The sequence below is a fragment of the Salmo salar genome, chromosome 09 (assembly GCF_965601325.2).
Source record: "Salmo salar chromosome 09, fSalSal1, whole genome shotgun sequence".
In the NCBI taxonomy this organism is placed as follows: Eukaryota; Metazoa; Chordata; class Actinopteri; order Salmoniformes; family Salmonidae; genus Salmo; species Salmo salar.
In genome coordinates, this window is record NC_138299.1 from 159,725,420 (window position 1) to 159,746,231 (window position 20,812).

The 20,812-nt window shown below is 45.1% G+C and overlaps 1 protein-coding gene across 1 annotated transcript in view; it reads right to left on the reverse strand.

The window, feature by feature from the left end:
* wdr62 (WD repeat domain 62) overlaps positions 1-20,812 on the reverse strand; it is a 61,231-nt gene that overhangs the window by 31,670 nt on the left and 8,749 nt on the right. The window contains exons 7-15 of the mRNA XM_014215449.3: positions 19,909-20,091; positions 12,423-12,583; positions 11,326-11,515; positions 8,395-8,538; positions 8,084-8,247; positions 7,918-8,009; positions 7,459-7,584; positions 7,171-7,241; positions 4,330-4,451 (exon numbers count right to left, since the gene is read on the reverse strand). Coding sequence (XP_014070924.2) covers positions 4,330-4,451; positions 7,171-7,241; positions 7,459-7,584; positions 7,918-8,009; positions 8,084-8,247; positions 8,395-8,538; positions 11,326-11,515; positions 12,423-12,583; positions 19,909-20,091 — 1,253 coding nt within the window. The remainder of the gene's footprint in view (positions 1-4,329; positions 4,452-7,170; positions 7,242-7,458; positions 7,585-7,917; positions 8,010-8,083; positions 8,248-8,394; positions 8,539-11,325; positions 11,516-12,422; positions 12,584-19,908; positions 20,092-20,812) is intronic.

A 20,812-nucleotide genomic window follows, 5' to 3' on the forward strand; every position in this document is an offset into this window, starting at 1 on the left:
GTTAAGAAACAATAGTTAATTAACATTTTAAGCTAAACGTTCTGATTGGTTGCATCAGAATCATTGCTTAATGCCTCTTCTCCTCCTCCCCCCCCCCCCCCCCCCCCCCCCCCTAAGCCTACTGGTTGTATGAATTTGGGACCTATCGTCCCACAACTGTGCCACAGTCTGTTGTGGGCTATTTCTTTAAAATCGACAAGCTGAGCAAATCAAATAGGTACACTTTTCTACTATGGTAGATAGTAGATTGACATAGGCGGTGCATCCATAACGCTGGGGGGAGGACATTTTATTATATAGCCTCATCATGTCTATAAAGAAAGAAAGAAAAATCACTCAGAATAGGCTAATAAAACCACGATTTGGCAACAAAGGATCATTAGCTTCCCCTAGCTTTAAATAAGATGTGGACTGTTTTAAATCGCATTGCCTACAGTATATCTGGAACCTGGTCCTACCGTCAGAAGGAAAGGCAGCGTACTATTGGACAGCACGCGCGGCAAATACCAAATTAAATGATTGTTGAGCTGTGACTGTGAGTGAACAGTAGAGGCCCAGCCAGGCATATCACAGTATTTGTAAATTGAATCCCGGGGGGGGGGGGAGGAATAAGGTTTGGAAAGCAAAATAGCTATTGCTGTTAAAAAAAGACAATGAAAAGACTAAAATGTATTTTAGTTATCAAAATGTTCGTATTTAATTGAGTGTTCCTATTTAATTGAGCCAAACTAACATTTAGCCCTATAGCCTGTCTTATTGGCTCTAGCAGAGAGCATCAGGCCTATAGCCTGTCTTATTGGTAGCAACAGAGAGCATCAGCCCTATAGCCTATCTTATTGGCTCTAGCAGAGAGCATCAGGCCTACAGCCTATCTTATTGGCTCTAGCAGAGAGCATCAGGCCTACAGCCTATCTTATTGGCTCTAGCAGAGAGCATCAGGCCTACAGCCTATCTTATTGGCTCTAGCAGAGAGCATCAGGCCTACAGCCTGTCTTATTGGCTCTAGCAGAGAGCATCAGGCCTACAGCCTGTCTTATTGGCTCTAGCAGAGAGCATCAGGCCTGCAGCCCATCTTATTGGCTCTAGCAGAGAGCATCAGGCCTATAGCCCATCTTATTGGCTCTAGCAGAGAGCATCAGGCCTACAGCCTGTCTTATTTGCTCTAGCAGAGAGCATCAGGCCTACAGCCTGTCTTATTTGCTCTAGCAGAGAGCATCAGGCCTATAGCCTATCTTATTGGCTCTAGCAGAGAGCATCAGCCCTATAGCCTGTCTTATTGGCTCTAGCAGAGAGCATCAGGCCTACAGCATGTCTTATTTGCTCTAGCAGAGAGCATCAGGCCTATAGCCTATCTTATTGGCTCTAGCAGAGAGCATCAGGCCTATCCCCAGTGAGTGGTACTGACCCCATTCACCATTGTTGTGGCACTTAAGTTTGTTTTTGGACAATAATTTCCTCCTCCACTTGAGATGGACGTCATGTTATTTTAGTGTCTCTCCTTCTCATTGGTCTATTATATGGACAACATCATAGTGTCTCTCCTTCTCATTGGTCCACTATATGGACAACATCAGTGTCTCTCCTTCTCATTGGTCTATTATATGGACAACATTGTTTTTATTGGTTGTTTGTCAGTGTCAGCAGAGTATGTTACCCTGCAATTTATTCTATCAAAATATTCTGCTAATGTCTCCAGTCAAAGTGTAGTAGAATTACATGAAATGTGTTTATCCTGTGCAAAAAGGAACATATCTGATATAAACTACAGCCCAGGCCTCTACGCTACAGCCCAGGCCTCTACGCTACAGCCCAGGCCTCTACGCTACAGCCCAGGCCTCTACGCTACAAGGACTCAGAAACCTACAGCCCAGGCCTCTACGCTACAGCCCAGGCCTCTACGCTACAGCCCAGGCCTCTACGCTACAGCCCAGGCCTCTACGCTACAGCCCAGGCCTCTACGCTACAGCCCAGGCCTCTACGCTACAGCCCAGGCCTCTACGCTACAGCCCAGGCCTCTACGCTACAGCCCAGGCCTCTACGCTACAGCCCAGGCCTCTACGCTACAGCCCAGGCCTCTACGCTACAGCCCAGGCCTCTACGCTACAGCCCAGGCCTCTACGCTACAGCCCAGGCCTCTACGCTACAGCCCAGGCCTCTACGCTACAGCCCAGGCCTCTACGCTACAGCCCAGGCCTCTACGCTACAAGGACTCAGAAACCTACAGCCCAGGCCTCTACCCTACAAGGACTCAGAAACCTACAGCCCAGGCCTCTACGCCACAAGGACTCAGAAACCTACAGCCCAGGCCTCTACCCTACAAGGACTCAGAAACCTACAGCCCAGGCCTCTACCCTACAGCCCAGGCCTCTACCCTACAAGGACTCAGAAACCTGCAGCCCAGGCCTCTACCCTACAGCCCAGGCCTCTACCCTACAGCCCAGGCCTCTACCCTACAGCCCAGGCCTCTACCCTACAGCCCAGGCCTCTACCCTACAGCCCAGGCCTCTACCCTACAGCCCAGGCCTCTACCCTACAAGGACTCAGAAACCTGCAGCCCAGGCCTCTACCCTACAGCCCAGGCCTCTACCCTACAAGGACTCAGAAACCTGCAGCCCAGGCCTCTACCCTACAGCCCAGGCCTCTACCCTACAAGGACTCAGAAACCTGCAGCCCAGGCCTCTACCCTACAGCCCAGGCCTCTACCCTACAAGGACTCAGAAACCTACAGCCCAGGCCTCTACCCTACAAGGACTCAGAAACCTACAGCCCAGGCCTCTACGCTACAAGGACGCGGAAACCTACAGCCCAGGCCTCTACCCTACAAGGACGCGGAAACCTACAGCCCAGGCCTCTACCCTACAAGGACTCGGAAACCTACAGCCCAGGCCTCTACGCCACAAGGACTCGGAAACCTACAGCCCAGTCCTCTACCCTACAGCCCAGGCCTCTACGCTACAAGGACTCAGAAACCTACAGCCCAGGCCTCTACCCTACAAGGACTCAGAAACCTACAGCCCAGGCCTCTACCCTACAGCCCAGGCCTCTACGCTACAGCCCAGGCCTCTACCCTACAGCCCAGGCCTCTACCCTACAAGGACTCAGAAACCTACAGCCCAGGCCTCTACCCTACAAGGACTCAGAAACCTACAGCCCAGGCCTCTACCCTACAAGGACTCAAACATGCATTGAACAGTCTATTTTGCTAACAGTAATTGAGTTCTATTATTAGCATAAATTATGACTATTTTACATAAGTCTACAAATGTGATGATGCATGGGAATGCTTCATTTTAAAAAAGGTTCATTTTAAAATGGTGAAAAATGTACTTCCCCAAACTAGATAGTGACAAGTTGCCTATGAATTGGCTGGTGATGTTGCTGTTTGTTACTGGTCTTGTGGACAGTTACTGTAACATATTCAAAGTGCAAAGTAAGGAAACACGTCGTTGCATCCTGGACTTACATGTTCTGTGTAAGATGAATAACCACAATGTAAAAGGTGATTTCTGTCATTCTGAGCACCGTGGGTGGACGCCCCTAATCAGGTTACGCACCCAATGCATGTTGGGAAAAACATCAGGTACATTTCTAAAATGTTCTGGTCCTGGCAGGCGATGGCGGTGTGTGTGTGTGTGTACCTGATATTCCTGTCCTGGCAGGCGATGGCGGTGTGTGTGTGTGTCGGGGGGCTAGGGTCAGTCTGTTACATCTGGAGTATTTCTCTTGTCTTATCCGGTGTCCTGTGTGTATTTAAATATGCTCTCTCCAATTCTCTCTTTCTCTCTTTCTGTCTTTCTCTCGGAGGACCTGAGCCCTAGGACCATGCCTCAGGACTACCTGGTATGATGACTCCTTGCTGTCCCCAGTCCACCTGGCCGTGCTGCTGCTCCAGTTTCAACTGTTCTGCCTGCGGCTATGGAACCCTGACCTGTTCACCGGACGTGCTTGTTGCACCCTCGACAACTACTATGATTATTATTATTTGACCATGCTGGTCATTTATGAACATTTGAACATCTTGGCCATGTTCTGTTATAATATCCACCCTGCACAGCCAGAAGAGGACTGGCCACCCCTCATAGCCTGGTTCCTCTCTAGGTTTCTTCCTAGGTTTTTGGCCTTTCTAGGGAGTTTTTCCTAGGGAGTTTTTCCTAGCCACCGTGCTTCTTTCACATGCTTTGCTTGCTGTTTGGGGTTTTAGGCTGGGTTTCTGTACAGCACTTTGAGAATATCAGCTGATGTACGAAGGGCTATATAAAAATAAATTTGATTTGATTTGATACCTGATATTCCTGTCCTGGCAGGCGATGGCGGTGTGTGTGTGTGTACCTGATATTCCTGTCTTGGCAGGCGATGGCGGTGTGTGTGTGAGTAGCGTCCAGGTCCATATCATACAGAGTGGTCTTCTCCACTACGTGGTGACTACGGGCAAAGTTCAGCCCCTCCGAAGACTGGAGGGAGACAGAGGGAGGGGAGACAGGTGGGTTAATGCTGCAATTCCAACTTGAATGCATTTCTATACATTTTAATTTGACCATTCAGACTATATATTATATATAGAGAGGGGTATATTATATATATAGAGAGAGAGGGGTATATTATATATATATATTTATATATAGAGAGAGAGGGGTATATGATAGATAGATAGATAGATCTATATATAGAGAGAGAGGGGTATATGACCATTCAGACTATATATTATATATAGAGAGGGGTATGTTATATATATAGAGAGAGGGGTATATGACCATTCAGACTATATATTATATATAGAGAGGGGTATATTATATATATAGAGAGAGAGGGGTATATGACCATTCAGACTATATATTATATATATATAGAGAGGGTATATCACCATTCAGACTATATATTATATATAGAGAGGGGTATATTATATATATATAGAGAGAGGGGTATATGACCATTCAGACTATATATTATATATATATAGAGAGGGTATATTACCATTCAGACTATATATTATAGAGAGAGAGGGGTATATTATATATATATATAGAGAGAGAGGGGTATATTATATATATATATATATTTATATATAGAGAGGGGTATATTATAGATAGATAGATAGATAGATAGATAGATAGATAGATAGATAGATAGATAGATAGATAGATAGATAGATAGATAGATAGATAGATAGATAGATAGATAGATAGATAGATAGATAGATAGATATATAGAGAGAGAGGGGTATATGACCATTCAGACTATATATTATATATATATAGAGAGGGTATATCACCATTCAGACTATATATTATAGAGAGAGAGGGGTATATTATATATATATATATATAGAGAGGGGTATATTATAGATAGATAGATAGATAGATAGATAGATAGATAGATAGATAGATAGATAGATAGATAGATAGATAGATAGATAGATAGATAGATAGATAGATAGATCTATATATAGAGAGAGGGGTATATGACCATTCAGACTATATATTATATATAGAGAGGGGTATGTTATATATATATAGAGAGAGGGGTATATGACCATTCAGACTATATATTATATATAGAGAGCGGTATGTTATATATATATAGAGAGAGAGGGGTATATGACCATTCAGACTATATATTATATAGATAGAGGGTAAAAACAGAGGGTATATATTGCCGTAATTTCCGGACTATTAAGCGCACCTGAATATAAGCCGCACATGTCTATAAGCCGCAGGTGCCTACTGGTACATTGAAACAAATGAACTTCACACAGGCTTTAACGAAACACGGCTTGTAACAAAAATAAATAGGCTTTAACGAAACACAGCTTGTAACAAAAAATAAATAGGCTTTAACGAAACACGGCTTGTAACAAAAATAAATAGGCTTTAACGAAACACGGCTTGTAACAAAAATAAATAGGCTTTAACGAAACACGGCTTGTAACAAAAATAAAAATTAGCAGTAAGCTTTAGTTGTCTTTTTGCACTGAGTCAATTCCTCACGCTGCTGTTTCCAACGTCTTATCATCGACTCATTAAGACCAAGCTCCCGTGCAGCAGCTCTATTTCCTTTTCCAACAGCCAGATCAATCGCCTTCAACTTGAAAGCTGCATCATATGCATTTCTCCGTGTCTTTGCCATGATGAGGGTGACAAAATGACTACCGTAATCAGAATGATGGGAAGTTTGAGAGCGCTCGATTTAATCTAAACAGTAAACAAAAAAGTTGTTTGACCTTAACCCGTTCGGCAATTTCATTGGTCTAATGAAAGCTTCATGCCGGCAAAAAACTGAGCACGTCACAGAATGTGTTTTTTTTAATTGAAAGCGGGAAAAATCCATATATTAGCCGCGTCATCGTTTAAGCCGCGAGGTTCAAAGCCTGGGGAAAAAATTGCGGCTTATAGTCCGGAATTTACGGTATATGAAGAGGGTAAATAGAGGGTATATATTATATAGAGAGGGTCGAGGGTAAATAGAGAGGGTATATATTATATAGAGAGGGTCGAGGGTAAATAGAAGGTATATATTATGTAGAGAGGGTCGAGGGTAAATAGAGAGGGTATATATTATATAGAGAGGGTCGAGGGTAAATAGAGGGTATATATTATATAGAGAGGGTCGAGGGTAAATAGAGGGTATATATTATATAGAGAGGGTCGAGGGTAAATAGAGAGGGTATATATTATATAGAGAGGGTCGAGGGTAAATAGAGAGGGTATATATTATATAGAGAGGGTCGAGGGTAAATAGAGGGTATATATTATATAGAGAGGGTCGAGGGTAAATAGAGAGGGTATATATTATATAGAGAGGGTCGAGGGTAAATAGAGAGGGTATATATTATATAGAGAGGGTCGAGGGTAAATAGAGAGGGTATATATTATATAGAGAGGGTCGAGGGTAAATAGAGGGTATATATTATATAGAGAGGGTCGAGGGTAAATAGAGAGGGTATATATTATATAGAGAGGGTCGAGGGTAAATAGAGAGGGTATATATTATATAGAGAGGGTCGAGGGTAAATAGAGAGGGTATATATTATATAGAGAGGGTCGAGGGTAAATAGAGAGGGTATATATTAAATAGAGGGTAAATAGAGAGGGTATATATTATATAGAGAGGGTCGAGGGTAAATAGAGAGGGTATATATTATATAGAGAGGGTCGAGGGTAAATAGAGGTTCACCTGTTCAGCAGTGCGGAAGTAGATACTCTTATCAGCACCACAGCTCACCATGAGGACCTCTGGGCTGACACCTACAACACACAGGAAACGGGAGGACACAAATCCCTAGTTAGACGTCTCTTCCCCAGCCCCCCATAGTACATGTTGTCTGATTGGGTTTTGGCTCCTTCTCATAGTGTGTGTGTGATCGTGTGTGTGTGTGTGTGTGTGTGTGTGTGTTCGGGTGTGTGTGTGTTCTCCGTGTGTGTGTGTGTGTGTGTGTGTGTGTGTGTGTGTGTGTGCGTGCACCAGTGAACTTGATAGCTGTTATGGAGGCAGAGTGGTCATAGACAGTTTGCTCCAGACTGTAGTTCTTCTCCATGTTGAAGATGTGGATCAGACGGTCTCGACTGGCCGACGCCAGCAGGTGAAGACCTGAAACTCAAAACACATTCACCGTAAAAACACGAACCACATTTCCATCCACCGTCATACCGTATATACAAACACAAATTAAATGACAGCTGTGAAGGAAACAGGAAGTGTCGGTACGACTGTATAAATGCAGACAGATAGTCTGTTACTACATGCAGGATCTTTGTGTTTGTAAAATCAATTACGCGGGAAATGGCGTTGGCATCGGGTCAGAACCCGCCCCCCCGTCGGGTCAGAACCCGTCCCCCAGACCCCCGTCGGGTCAGAACCCGTCCCCCAGACCCCCGTCGGGTCAGAACCCGTCCCCCAGACCCCCGTCGAGTCAGAACTCACCCGTCTCTGCAGGGGAGAACTCCAGACACAGCACCTCAGAATCGTGGGCTTCAATCTTCTGCAGCTGATCCATGAACTGTAGACCGAATATACTGGACAGCAGAACACATGATATCTCAGTGGTCATGTTGACTGTGTGTGTGTGTGTGTGTGTGCGCGTGCTTACTGTACGTTTCCGTTGCGGTCTCCAGCTGCCAGGTGTTGTCCATCAGGACTGATGCCCAGGACTCTGATCCCTGACTTAGCGTCCATTCCGCCTCCCTCTCCTCTCTCCCCCTCCGTCTGAAGATGCTGGGTGTTTTCCCCCACGTACACAATCCTCAACAGATCCTGAACCAGCACACGGACAGACAGACAGACGGACAGACAGAACCAGTAAGTGTGGGTAGTCATTTGTAAACCAAGACTCTGATTGAACAATGCCACAACGTTGGCCGGTTTGGACGGAGGTCCTGGCCGGGTTGCAGTGAGACTCACGTGGCTGTAGAGGTTACGGACGGAGCTGGTTCCCTGCACCAGACCCGGGTCGCTGTGCCACAGCCGGATGGTGTTGTCTGAAGAGCAGGTGAGGAAAGATCCAGGGGGCAGACAGGAACGGGACAGATCCATGTCAGGGTATGTCTAAATTAAAAAAAATTATTAAACAGTGATACGCTAGGAAAGTGATGCGCCATTTTCCAGGAAGTAGCCTTGCATTTTGTAACTTTTGTAAATGGGCAGAAGCATAGCGCAATTCCAAATCAAATCAAAGTTTAGTCACGTGGGCCGAATACAACAGGTGTAGTAGACCTCACAGTGAAATGCTGAATACAACAGGTGTAGGTAGACCTCACAGTGAAATGCTGAATACAACAGGTGTAGTAGACCTCACAGTGAAATGCTGAATACAACAGGTGTAGTAGACCTCACAGTGAAATGCTGAATACAACAGGTGTAGTAGACCTTACAGTGAAATGCTGAATACAACAGGTGTAGTAGACCTCACAGTGAAATGCTGAATACAACAGGTGTAGTAGACCTCACAGTGAAATGCTGAATACAACAGGTGTAGACCTTACAGTGAAATGCTGAATACAACAGGTGTAGTAGACCTCACAGTGAAATGCTGAATACAACAGGTGTAGTAGACCTTACAGTGAAATGCTGAATACAACAGGTGTAGTAGACCTCACAGTGAAATGCTGAATACAACAGGTGTAGTAGACCTCACAGTGAAATGCTGAATACAACAGGTGTAGTAGACCTCACAGTGAAATGCTGAATACAACAGGTGTAGTAGACCTCACGGAGAAATGCTGAATACAACAGGTGTAGTAGACCTCACAGTGAAATGCTGAATACAACAGGTGTAGTAGACCTCACAGTGAAATGCTGAATACAACAGGTGTAGTAGACCTTACAGTGAAATGCTGAATACAACAGGTGTAGTAGACCTCACAGTGAAATGCTGAATACAACAGGTGTAGACCTCACAGTGAAATGCTGAATACAACAGGTGTAGTAGACCTTACAGTGAAATGCTGAATACAACAGGTGTAGTAGACCTTACAGTGAAATGCTGAATACAACAGGTGTAGTAGACCTCACAGTGAAATGCTGAATACAACAGGTGTAGTAGACCTCACAGTGAAATGCTGAATACAACAGGTGTAGTAGACCTTACAGTGAAATGCTGAATACAACAGGTGTAGTAGACCTCACAGTGAAATGCTGAATACAACAGGTGTAGTAGACCTCACAGTGAAATGCTCAATACAACAGGTGTAGTAGACCTTACAGTGAAATGCTGAATACAACAGGTGTAGTAGACCTCACAGTGAAATGCTGAATACAACAGGTGTAGTAGACCTCACAGTGAAATGCTGAATACAACAGGTGTAGTAGACCTCACAGTGAAATGCTGAATACAACAGGTGTAGTAGACCTCACAGTGAAATGCTGAATACAACAGGTGTAGTAGACCTCACAGTGAAATGCTGAATACAACAGGTGTAGTAGACCTTACAGTGAAATGCTGAATACAACAGGTGTAGTAGACCTTACAGTGAAATGCTGAATACAACAGGTGTAGTAGACCTCACAGTGAAATGCTGAATACAACAGGTGTAGACCTCACAGTGAAATGCTGAATACAACAGGTGTAGACCTCACAGTGAAATGCTGAGTACAACAGGTGTAGTAGACCTTACGGTGAAATGCTGAATACAACAGGTGTAGTAGACCTCACAGTGAAATGCTGAATACAACAGGTGTAGTAGACCTCACAGTGAAATGCTGAATACAACAGGTGTAGACCTCACAGTGAAATGCTGAGTACAACAGGTGTAGTAGACCTTACAGTGAAATGCTGAATACAACAGGTGTAGTAGACCTCACAGTGAGATGCTGAATACAACAGGTGTAGTAGACCTCACAGTGAAATGCTGAATACAACAGGTGTAGTAGACCTCACAGTGAAATGCTGAATACAACAGGTGTAGTAGACCTTACAGTGAAATGCTGAATACAACAGGTGTAGTAGACCTCACAGTGAAATGCTGAATACAACAGGTGTAGTAGACCTCACAGTGAAATGCTGAATACAACAGGTGTAGTAGACCTTACAGTGAAATGCTGAATACAACAGGTGTAGTAGACCTTACAGTGAAATGCTGAATACAACAGGTGTAGTAGACCTCACAGTGAAATGCTGAATACAACAGGTGTAGTAGACCTCACGGTGAAATGCTGAATACAACAGGTGTAGTAGACCTCACAGTGAAATGCTGAATACAACAGGTGTAGTAGACCTCACAGTGAAATGCTGAATACAACAGGTGTAGGTAGACCTCACAGTGAAATGCTGAATACAACAGGTGTAGTAGACCTCACAGTGAAATGCTGAATACAACAGGTGTAGTAGACCTCACAGTGAAATGCTGAATACAACAGGTGTAGTAGACCTCACAGTGAAATGCTGAATACAACAGGTGTAGTAGACCTCACAGTGAAATGCTGAATACAACAGGTGTAGTAGACCTTACAGTGAAATGCTGAATACAACAGGTGTAGTAGACCTCACAGTGAAATGCTGAATACAACAGGTGTAGTAGACCTCACAGTGAAATGCTGAATACAACAGGTGTAGTAGACCTCACAGTGAAATGCTGAATACAACAGGTGTAGTAGACCTTACTGTGAAATGCTGAATACAACAGGTGTAGTAGACCTCACAGTGAAATGCTGACTTACAGGCTCTAACCAATAGTGCAAAAAAAGGTATTAGGTGAACAAAACAGTAAAAAAAACAGGCTACATACAGTAGCGAGGCTACAATTGTCTCCATCCATATGATACAGAAAATACCTGTATTGAAGCTGAGTCTCAACAACAAAGTCAGCACACACACACACACACACACACACACACCTCTAGACTCCAGACACAGCCGCTGTGGTAGAGAGCAGAGTAGACCTTCCCGACATTCTTGATGTCACGGACGTCCCAAACATACACGCTGTGGTCGTTGTACACACAGGTCAGGTGACAGGTTACAGGGTCAAAGGTCAAGGCTAAGGTGTCTGGGTATTCTGCCTTGGGGTCAACAACAAACAGATGCCTGTAAGGAGTCAGGAGAAGAAAAACACAACAATACATTATTCTAATCCGATCTAAAAAGCAGACCGATATCGTCATGCTTCTCTGGTGTCCAGACACCAGGACTGTCGTATGTAATGTATGCCTGATCCGAAAACGTGGGTCGGAGAATCCGTATGGAAGGTGGAGCCTCCGGACGCATGCAGATGTCAAATTGAGCTCTGTACTCCATCGCTGTGAGCCTCGCAAACGTTTTAACAACGCAGAGGGCTCCGTATAGCTCCGCATTTACATGATTGGTTGATGGTCGGTGGAGGGCGGGAGGTCTTGTATAAAAAAATAAAACTCACTTCCTTGACAACTTACTTCATAACTGCCCTGCGCTACTCTGCGAAACGCGAGAAGTATGAATGCCCGGACTTCTGCAGAGGTCATACGGCCGTAAATTCTTCACGGTCAATGCAGACGTTGGATTGACCTTGCAGTGCTTTCATTCTTAACGGGCTCCAATTACTGAACCATCCACTGTTCATACGACTAACTCAAGAACTCTGAGCTTCAGTTTCCTGATTCACCCGATCGTCAACTCCTGTCTGTGTTTCATCTGTAATGAGGAGTATCACTAGGGACAAATGTCTCTTCCTGTCTGATCTGTAATGAGGAGTATCACTAGGGACAAATGTCTCTTCCTGTCTGATCTGTAATGAGGAGTATCACTAGGGACAAATGTCTCTTCCTGTCTGATCTGTAATGAGGAGTATCACTAGGGACAAATGTCTCTTCCTGTCTGTTTCATCTGTAACGCGTGTCACTTGAGCATCTCTGTTAACCTCCGTCGGTCCCTCTTTCTGTGTGACGCATTACAAAAACAAACAAACATCATGCATGTAATGTCCCGCAACCAAATGACCAATCAGACAATACTTTACCCTGGCTGAAGGCCCTGTGTGATGTCCACTCCCAGGCAGTGTGGCCGGTGCAGGGTGGTAATGTAATGAAGGTTCTGAGGGCTGAAGAGTCGGACGGTACCATCTGCACAGCCACAGAAGATAAACACTTCGTTCACCGACAGACAGCGAGCAGAGGTGGTCTGGAGAGAGAGAGAGAGAGAGAGAGAGAGGAAGAGAGAGAGTTAAAGAGGTTTAAGACCAGCGGTTCACAAAATAGGGGGTCGCAAACCCCATGTGGGGGTCACCTGATAAGAAAATGGGGTTGTGGGAGTTTCCAAAATCCTGGGAAAAAGCACACACATACAGAGCATTCAGTATTCAGAACCCATCCCCTTTCCCACATTTTGTTACGTTACAGCCTTAGTCTAAAATGGATTACATTATTGTTTCCCCTCATCTACACACAATATCCAATAATGACAAAGCAAAAAGAGGTTTAGACATATTTGCTTTTTTATTTTTTTATTACAGATATACCTTATTTACATAAGTATTCAGACCCTTTGCTATGAGACTGTAAATTGAGCTCAGGTGCATCCTGTTTCCATTGATCATCCTTGAGATGTTTCTACAACATGATTGGAGTCCACCTGTGGTAAATTCAATGGATTGGACATGATTTGGAAAGGCACACACCTGTCTATATAAGGTACCACAGTCGACAGTGCATGTCAGAGCAAAAACCAAGCCATGAGGTCAAAGGAATTGTCCATAATATTCTCTGAATGCCAAGCGTCACATCTGGAGGAAACCTGGCACCATCCCTACGGTGAAGCATGGTGGTGGCAGCTTCATGCTATGGGGATGTTTTTTAGCGGCAGGGACTGGGAGACTAGTCAGGATCGAGTGAAAGATGAACAGAAAAGTACAGAGAGATCCTTGATGAAGTCCTGAGCGCTCAAAAACCTGTTTTTGCTTCGTCATTATGGGGTATTATGTGTAGATTGATGAGGGGTAAAACAATTTAATCCATTTTAGAATAAGGCTGTAATGTAAGAAAATTTGAAAAAAGTCAATGGGTCTGAATACTTTAGAAATGCACTGCATGTATATAATCTTCGTATCTCTAAATCATTGTAATGTGGTTTAACCTTAATCCAGTGGTTTAACCTTAATCCAGTGGTTTAACCTTAATCCAGTGGTTTAACCTTAATCCAGTGGTTTAACCTTAATCCAGTGGTTTAACCTTAATCCAGTGGTTTAACCTTAATCCAGTGGTTTAACCTTAATCCAGTGGTTTAACCTTAATCCAGTGGTTTAACCTTAATCCAGTGGTTTAACCTTAATCCAGTGGTTTAACCTTAATCCAGTGGTTTAACCTTAATCCAGTGGTTTAACCTTAATCTAAATTAAAATTAGACCAAATTCAGCGGAGAGCTGTTAGATGATGGGACAAGCTATGAAACCACACTATTAGCAGACGCTAATATTACCGATCGCAATTGATATGTTGAAATCTGTGTGGAGGCAGAGAAACTCACGTCAGTACCTTTTTAAAATCAGAGAACGCTGCTAAAACAATGTATTGCTATTGCTAGCTATCAAGAGCAAACGGACTGAACGAATCAAACATTCCCCAGCTTACGGTCTCCAAATAGATTTTACATTTACATTTTAGTCATTTTAGCAGACGCTTTTATCCAGAGCGACTTACAGTAGTGAATGCATACATTTCATGCAAAAACATTTTTTGTGTGTACTGGCCCCCCGTGGGAATCGAACCCACAACCCTGGCGTTACACACACCATGCTGGCGTTGCAAACACCATGCTCTACCAACTGAGCCACAGGGAAGGCTAGATGAACGCCAACTGACATTTACTCTTGTGTTACTGACTTGTTGCACCCTCGACAACTACTATGATTATTATTATTTGACCATGCTGGTCATTTATGAACATTTGAACATCTTGGCCATGTTCTGTTATAATCTCCACCCGGCACAGCCAGAAGAGGACTGGCCACCCCTCATAGCCTGGTTCCTCTCTAGGTTTCTAATCTCCACCCAGCACAGCCAGAAGAGGACTGGCCACCCCTCATAGCCTGGTTCCTCTCTAGGTTTCTTCCTAGGTTTTGGCCTTTCTAGGGAGCTTTTCCTAGCCACCGTGCTTCTACACCTGCATTACTTGCTGTTTGGGGTTTTAGGCTGGGTTTCTGTACAGCACTTTGTGACATTAGCTGATGTAAGAAGGGCTATATAAATAGATTTGATCTGTGAGGGCTGAGATGCCCATATGCAGTGACTTATTTTTTTGTTGTTCTCTCTACATGGTCGGGGGACGAGATTCCCGAGGACATAACGCTCCGTCTCACGGTTCCCGAGCAACAACAAAAAACGTGTGCCTATACTGAAAAGAAATTAAAAATAATTCCATGGGATCGAATGGTCGGCTTTTGCAGAGATGGGGCTCCCTCTGTGGTGGGACAGCGAGCAGGCCTCTACACTAGTTATGAATGGGTCTCTGTGGTGGGACAGCGAGCAGGCCTCTACACTAGTTATGAATGGGTCTCTGTGGTGGGACAGCGAGCAGGCCTCTACACTAGTTATGAATGGGTCTCTGTGGTGGGACAGCGAGCAGGCCTCTACACTAGTTATGAATGGGGCTCCCTCTGTGGTGGGACAGCGAGCAGGCCTCTACACTAGTTATGAATGGGGCTCCCTCTGTGGTGGGACAGCGAGCAGGCCTCTACACTAGTTATGAATGGGGCTCCCTCTGTGGTGAGACAGCGAGCAGGCCTCTACACTAGTTATGAATGGGTCTCTGTGGTGGGACAGCGAGCAGGCCTCTACACTAGTTATGAATGGGTCTCCATCTGTGGTGGGACAGCGAGCAGGCCTCTACACTAGTTATGAATGGGTCTCTGTGGTGAAACAGCGAGCAGGCCTCTACACTAGTTATGAATGGGTCTCTGTGGTGGGACAGCGAGCAGGCCTCTACACTAGTTATGAATGGGTCTCTGTGGTGGGACAGCGAGCAGGCCTCTACACTAGTTATGAATGGGTCTCTGTGGTGAAACAGCGAGCAGGCCTCTACACTAGTTATGAATGGGTCTCTGTGGTGGGACAGCGAGCAGGCCTCTACACTAGTTATGAATGGGTCTCCATCTGTGGTGGGACAGCGAGCAGGCCTCTACACTAGTTATGAATGGGTCTCTGTGGTGAAACAGCAAGCAGGCCTCTACACTAGTTATGAATGGGTCTCTGTGGTGAAACAGCGAGCAGGCCTCTACACTAGTTATGAATGGGTCTCTGTGGTGGGACAGCGAGCAGGCCTCTACACTAGTTATGAATGGGTCTCCATCTGTGGTGGGACAGCGAGCAGGCCTCTACACTAGTTATGAATGGGGCTCCATCTGTGGTGGGACAGCGAGCAGGCCTCTACACTAGTTATGAATGGGTCTCCATCTGTGGTGGGACAGCGAGCAGGCCTCTACACTAGTTATGAATGGGTCTCTGTGGTGGGACAGCGAGCAGGCCTCTACACTAGTTATGAATGGGTCTCTGTGGTGGGACAGCGAGCAGGCCTCTACACTAGTTATGAATGGGTCTCTGTGGTGGGACAGCGAGCAGGCCTCTACACTAGTTATGAATGGGTCTCTGTGGTGGGACAGCGAGCAGGCCTCTACACTAGTTATGAATGGGGCTCCCTCTGTGGTGGGACAGCGAGCAGGCCTCTACACTAGTTATGAATGGGTCTCCATCTGTGGTGGGACAGCGAGCAGGCCTCTACACTAGTTATGAATGGGTCTCTGTGGTGGGACAGCGAGCAGGCCTCTACACTAGTTATGAATGGGTCTCTGTGGTGGGACAGCGAGCAGGCCTCTACACTAGTTATGAATGGGTCTCTGTGGTGGGACAGCGAGCAGGCCTCTACACTAGTTATGAATGGGTCTCTGTGGTGAGACAGCGAGCAGGCCTCTACACTAGTTATGAATGGGTCTCCATCTGTGGTGGGACAGCGAGCAGGCCTCTACACTAGTTATGAATGGGTCTCCATCTGTGGTGAAACAGCGAGCAGGCCTCTACACTAGTTATGAATGGGTCTCCATCTGTGGTGGGACAGCGAGCAGGCCTCTACACTAGTTATGAATGGGTCTCTGTGGTGAAACAGCGAGCAGGCCTCTACACTAGTTATGAATGGGTCTCTGTGGTGGGACAGCGAGCAGGCCTCTACACTAGTTATGAATGGGTCTCTGTGGTGAGACAGCGAGCAGGCCTCTACACTAGTTATGAATGGGTCTCTGTGGTGGGACAGCGAGCAGGCCTCTACACTAGTTATGAATGGGTCTCTGTGGTGGGACAGCGAGCAGGCCTCTACACTAGTTATGAATGGGTCTCTGTGGTGGGACAGCGAGCAGGCCTCTACACTAGTTATGAATGGGTCTCTGTGGTGGGACAGCGAGCAGGCCTCTACACTAGTTATGAATGGGTCTCCATCTGTGGTGAGACAGCGAGCAGGCCTCTACACTAGTTATGAATGGGTCTCTGTGGTGGGACAGCGAGCAGGCCTCTACACTAGTTATGAATGGGTCTCCCTCTGTGGTGAGACAGCGAGCAGGCCTCTACACTAGTTATGAATGGGTCTCTGTGGTGGGACAGCGCGCAGGCCTCTACACTAGTTATGAATGGGTCTCTGTGGTGGGACAGCGAGCAGGCCTCTACACTAGTTATGAATGGGTCTCTGTGGTGGGACAGCGCGCAGGCCTCTACACTAGTTATGAATGGGTCTCTGTGGTGGGACAGCGCGCAGGCCTCTACACTAGTTATGAATGGGTCTCTGTGGTGGGACAGCGAGCAGGCCTCTACACTAGTTATGAATGGGTCTCCATCTGTGGTGGGACAGCGAGCAGGCCTCTACACTAGTTATGAATGGGTCTCTGTGGTGAAACAGCGAGCAGGCCTCTACACTAGTTATGAATGGGTCTCTGTGGTGGGACAGCGAGCAGGCCTCTACACTAGTTATGAATGGGTCTCTGTGGTGAGACAGCGAGCAGGCCTCTACACTAGTTATGAATGGGTCTCTGTGGTGGGACAGCGAGCAGGCCTCTACACTAGTTATGAATGGGTCTCCATCTGTGGTGGGACAGCGAGCAGGCCTCTACACTAGTTATGAATGGGTCTCTGTGGTGGGACAGCGCGCAGGCCTCTACACTAGTTATGAATGGGTCTCTGTGGTGGGACAGCGAGCAGGCCTCTACACTAGTTATGAATGGGTCTCTGTGGTGGGACAGCGCGCAGGCCTCTACACTAGTTATGAATGGGTCTCTGTGGTGGGACAGCGCGCAGGCCTCTACACTAGTTATGAATGGGTCTCTGTGGTGGGACAGCGAGCAGGCCTCTACACTAGTTATGAATGGGTCTCCATCTGTGGTGGGACAGCGAGCAGGCCTCTACACTAGTTATGAATGGGTCTCTGTGGTGGGACAGCGAGCAGGCCTCTACACTAGTTATGAATGGGTCTCTGTGGTGGGACAGCGCGCAGGCCTCTACACTAGTTATGAATGGGTCTCTGTGGTGGGACAGCGAGCAGGCCTCTACACTAGTTATGAATGGGTCTCTGTGGTGGGACAGCGAGCAGGCCTCTACACTAGTTATGAATGGGTCTCCATCTGTGGTGGGACAGCGAGCAGGCCTCTACACTAGTTATGAATGGGTCTCTGTGGTGGGACAGCGAGCAGGCCTCTACACTAGTTATGAATGGGTCTCCATCTGTCATACGGACGCATTGTATGATACACAGAGCAACTGGTGAGGAAAAGAGCTGAGCACAGAACTCAGAGACGCACCTGCAGCAGGTAACTTGGATTGTAAACTACATCAAATTACATCTACTGCTCTCACGCCTGTTTTGCTAAACTATGAGGAAATACGGGATCAGAGCATGACGATTTTCCATTTCACACCGATGCTTGGTGGTTATCGGGGAGGGTTCGCATTATGAGGAGGAAGTGTTGTCCTTACCAAGCATGCAGGAGAAATACAAAAACATTCTACAGATGTGTGACCGAATCAGGTGGATTGAGAGGAAATATATATATTTTTTTTAAATAGCGAACCATGCCACCTTCCCTCAGCTGTTCTAACAGAAAACAGCATCAGAAAATGTCTGACACAAGTGTTCACCTCCAATGCTTGGCAGAGCACTTCGGGGACCTACTTCCCAAATCCGTTTTGACTGTGATCCTGGCTCAGTTGACATGAAATCAAAAAACAGCTGATTGAGCTCTGACACGTGACTCGAATGCTGCAGACAACGCATTCAAAGGGTCACTAGGGAGGAGTTTAGGTTCCAGACCTGCTGGAACCCTGACCTGTTCACCGGACGTGCTACCTGTCCCAGACCTGCTGTTTTCAACTCTCTAGAGACAGCAGGAGCGGTAGAGATACTCTCAATGATCGGCTATGAAAAGCCAACTGACATTTACTCCTGAGGTGCTGACTTGTTGCACCCTCGACAACCACTGTGATTATTATTATTTGACCCTGCTGGTCATTTATGAACATTTGAACATCTTGGCCATGTTCTGTTATAATCTCCACCCGGCACAGCCAGAAGAGGACTGGCCACCCCTCATAGCCTGGTTCCTCTCTAGGTTTCTTCCTAGGTTTTGGCCTTTCTAGGGAGTTTTTCCTAGCCACCGTGCTTCTACACCTGCATTGCTTGCTGTTTGGGGTTTTAGGCTGGGTTTCTGTACAGCACTTTGAGATATCAGCTGATGTAAGAAGGGCTTTATAAATACATTTGATTTGATTTAGATGCCGTCTCCCTCTGAGCATTAATGCCGCATTCAAAACAACTGGAAAGTTGGCGGAAATGAGCTCTGACTGGGGGAAAAAAAAAAAATCTATTTGAACGATCGTCCAACCGGGGAACTCTGGCCTCTTTCTAGAGCTCCGACTTTCTGCCCTGAAGATCACCGATGTCATGATTTGACCTTGTATTTTTTCCCCCCCCAGAGTTTCCAAGTTGTCTTGAAAGCAGCATAAAACTCATGGTACCCATCACCAGCTCTGATCTGTGTGAAGCTGGATTCAGTGCTCTCATCTGCATTAAAACCAAATATCCATCCGGGTTAGATGTGACAGCAGAGACCAGGGTCTGTACTGTTGACCACGCCTCCTGACTTTGAGACGCCACACCCATCAAGACCACACGCATCTCATTAGTGGCGGTGAGATAATGTCTTGTGTCAGACTCATTTGACTGTCGTCATAGTCCCACATTAAAAGAATATGATCGTGAGTTGAGAAGACAAATCAGAAATACTGTTGCAATGTTTTTTTTTATTGACTGCCATAGCCCCCCCCACCAAACCCCCAAACCAAGTTAACATTGGCTGTTCGGGTTCCCCCCCCCCCCCCCTCACATGGTTGGGGCTGCGTGAATTTTCAGGTATCAAAATAGGGACAGAGAGAGGGTCAGGGGTTAGGTAGGGTCAGGGGTCAGGTAGGGGTCATACTGACCTTGAGGTCCACCCAGGCATCCAACATCCTCCTGCTGTTGAACTGACACAGCAGGCCAGAGGAAGTGATGCAATAGGTGCTGCTGGCCATGTTGCCCCGCCCACACGACAGACCACAGAACATGCTGTTCCTCTGTTCCCCTAGCAATCCTGATCGGCCAATCAGAGGCACCGTGCTGTTCACCTGGGGAGGGAGGGGGGAGGAGCCATAGTAAACATCCAGAATCAAGCCATTAGTCAGACGCACTTGTATACAAACAATATGGCATATAAAATACTTAATACTAATACCACTTGTATACATGGATGGAGTACAAACAATATGGCATATAAAATACTTCATAATAATACTAATACCACTTGTATACATGGATGGAGTACAAACAATATGGCATATAAAATACTTAATAATAATAACAATAATAATAATAATACTAATACTTAATAATAATAATACTAATAATACTAATACTTAATAATAATAATACTAATACTTAATAATAATAATACTAATACGTAATAATAATAATAATAAATAACAATAATAATAAATAATACTTAATAATAATACTAATACTTAATAATAATACTTAATACTAATACTTAATAATAATAATACTTAATAACAACAACAATAATAATAATACTTAATAATACTAATACTTAATAAATAATAATACTTAATAAATAATAATACTTAATACTTAACAATAATAACAATAATAATAATACTTAATAATAATACTAATACTTAATAATAATAATACTAATACGTAATAATAATAATAAATAATACTTAATAATAATACTTAATAATAATACTTAATAATAATAATACTTAATAACAACAATAATAATAATACTTAATAATACTAATACTTAATAAATAATAATACTTAATAAAT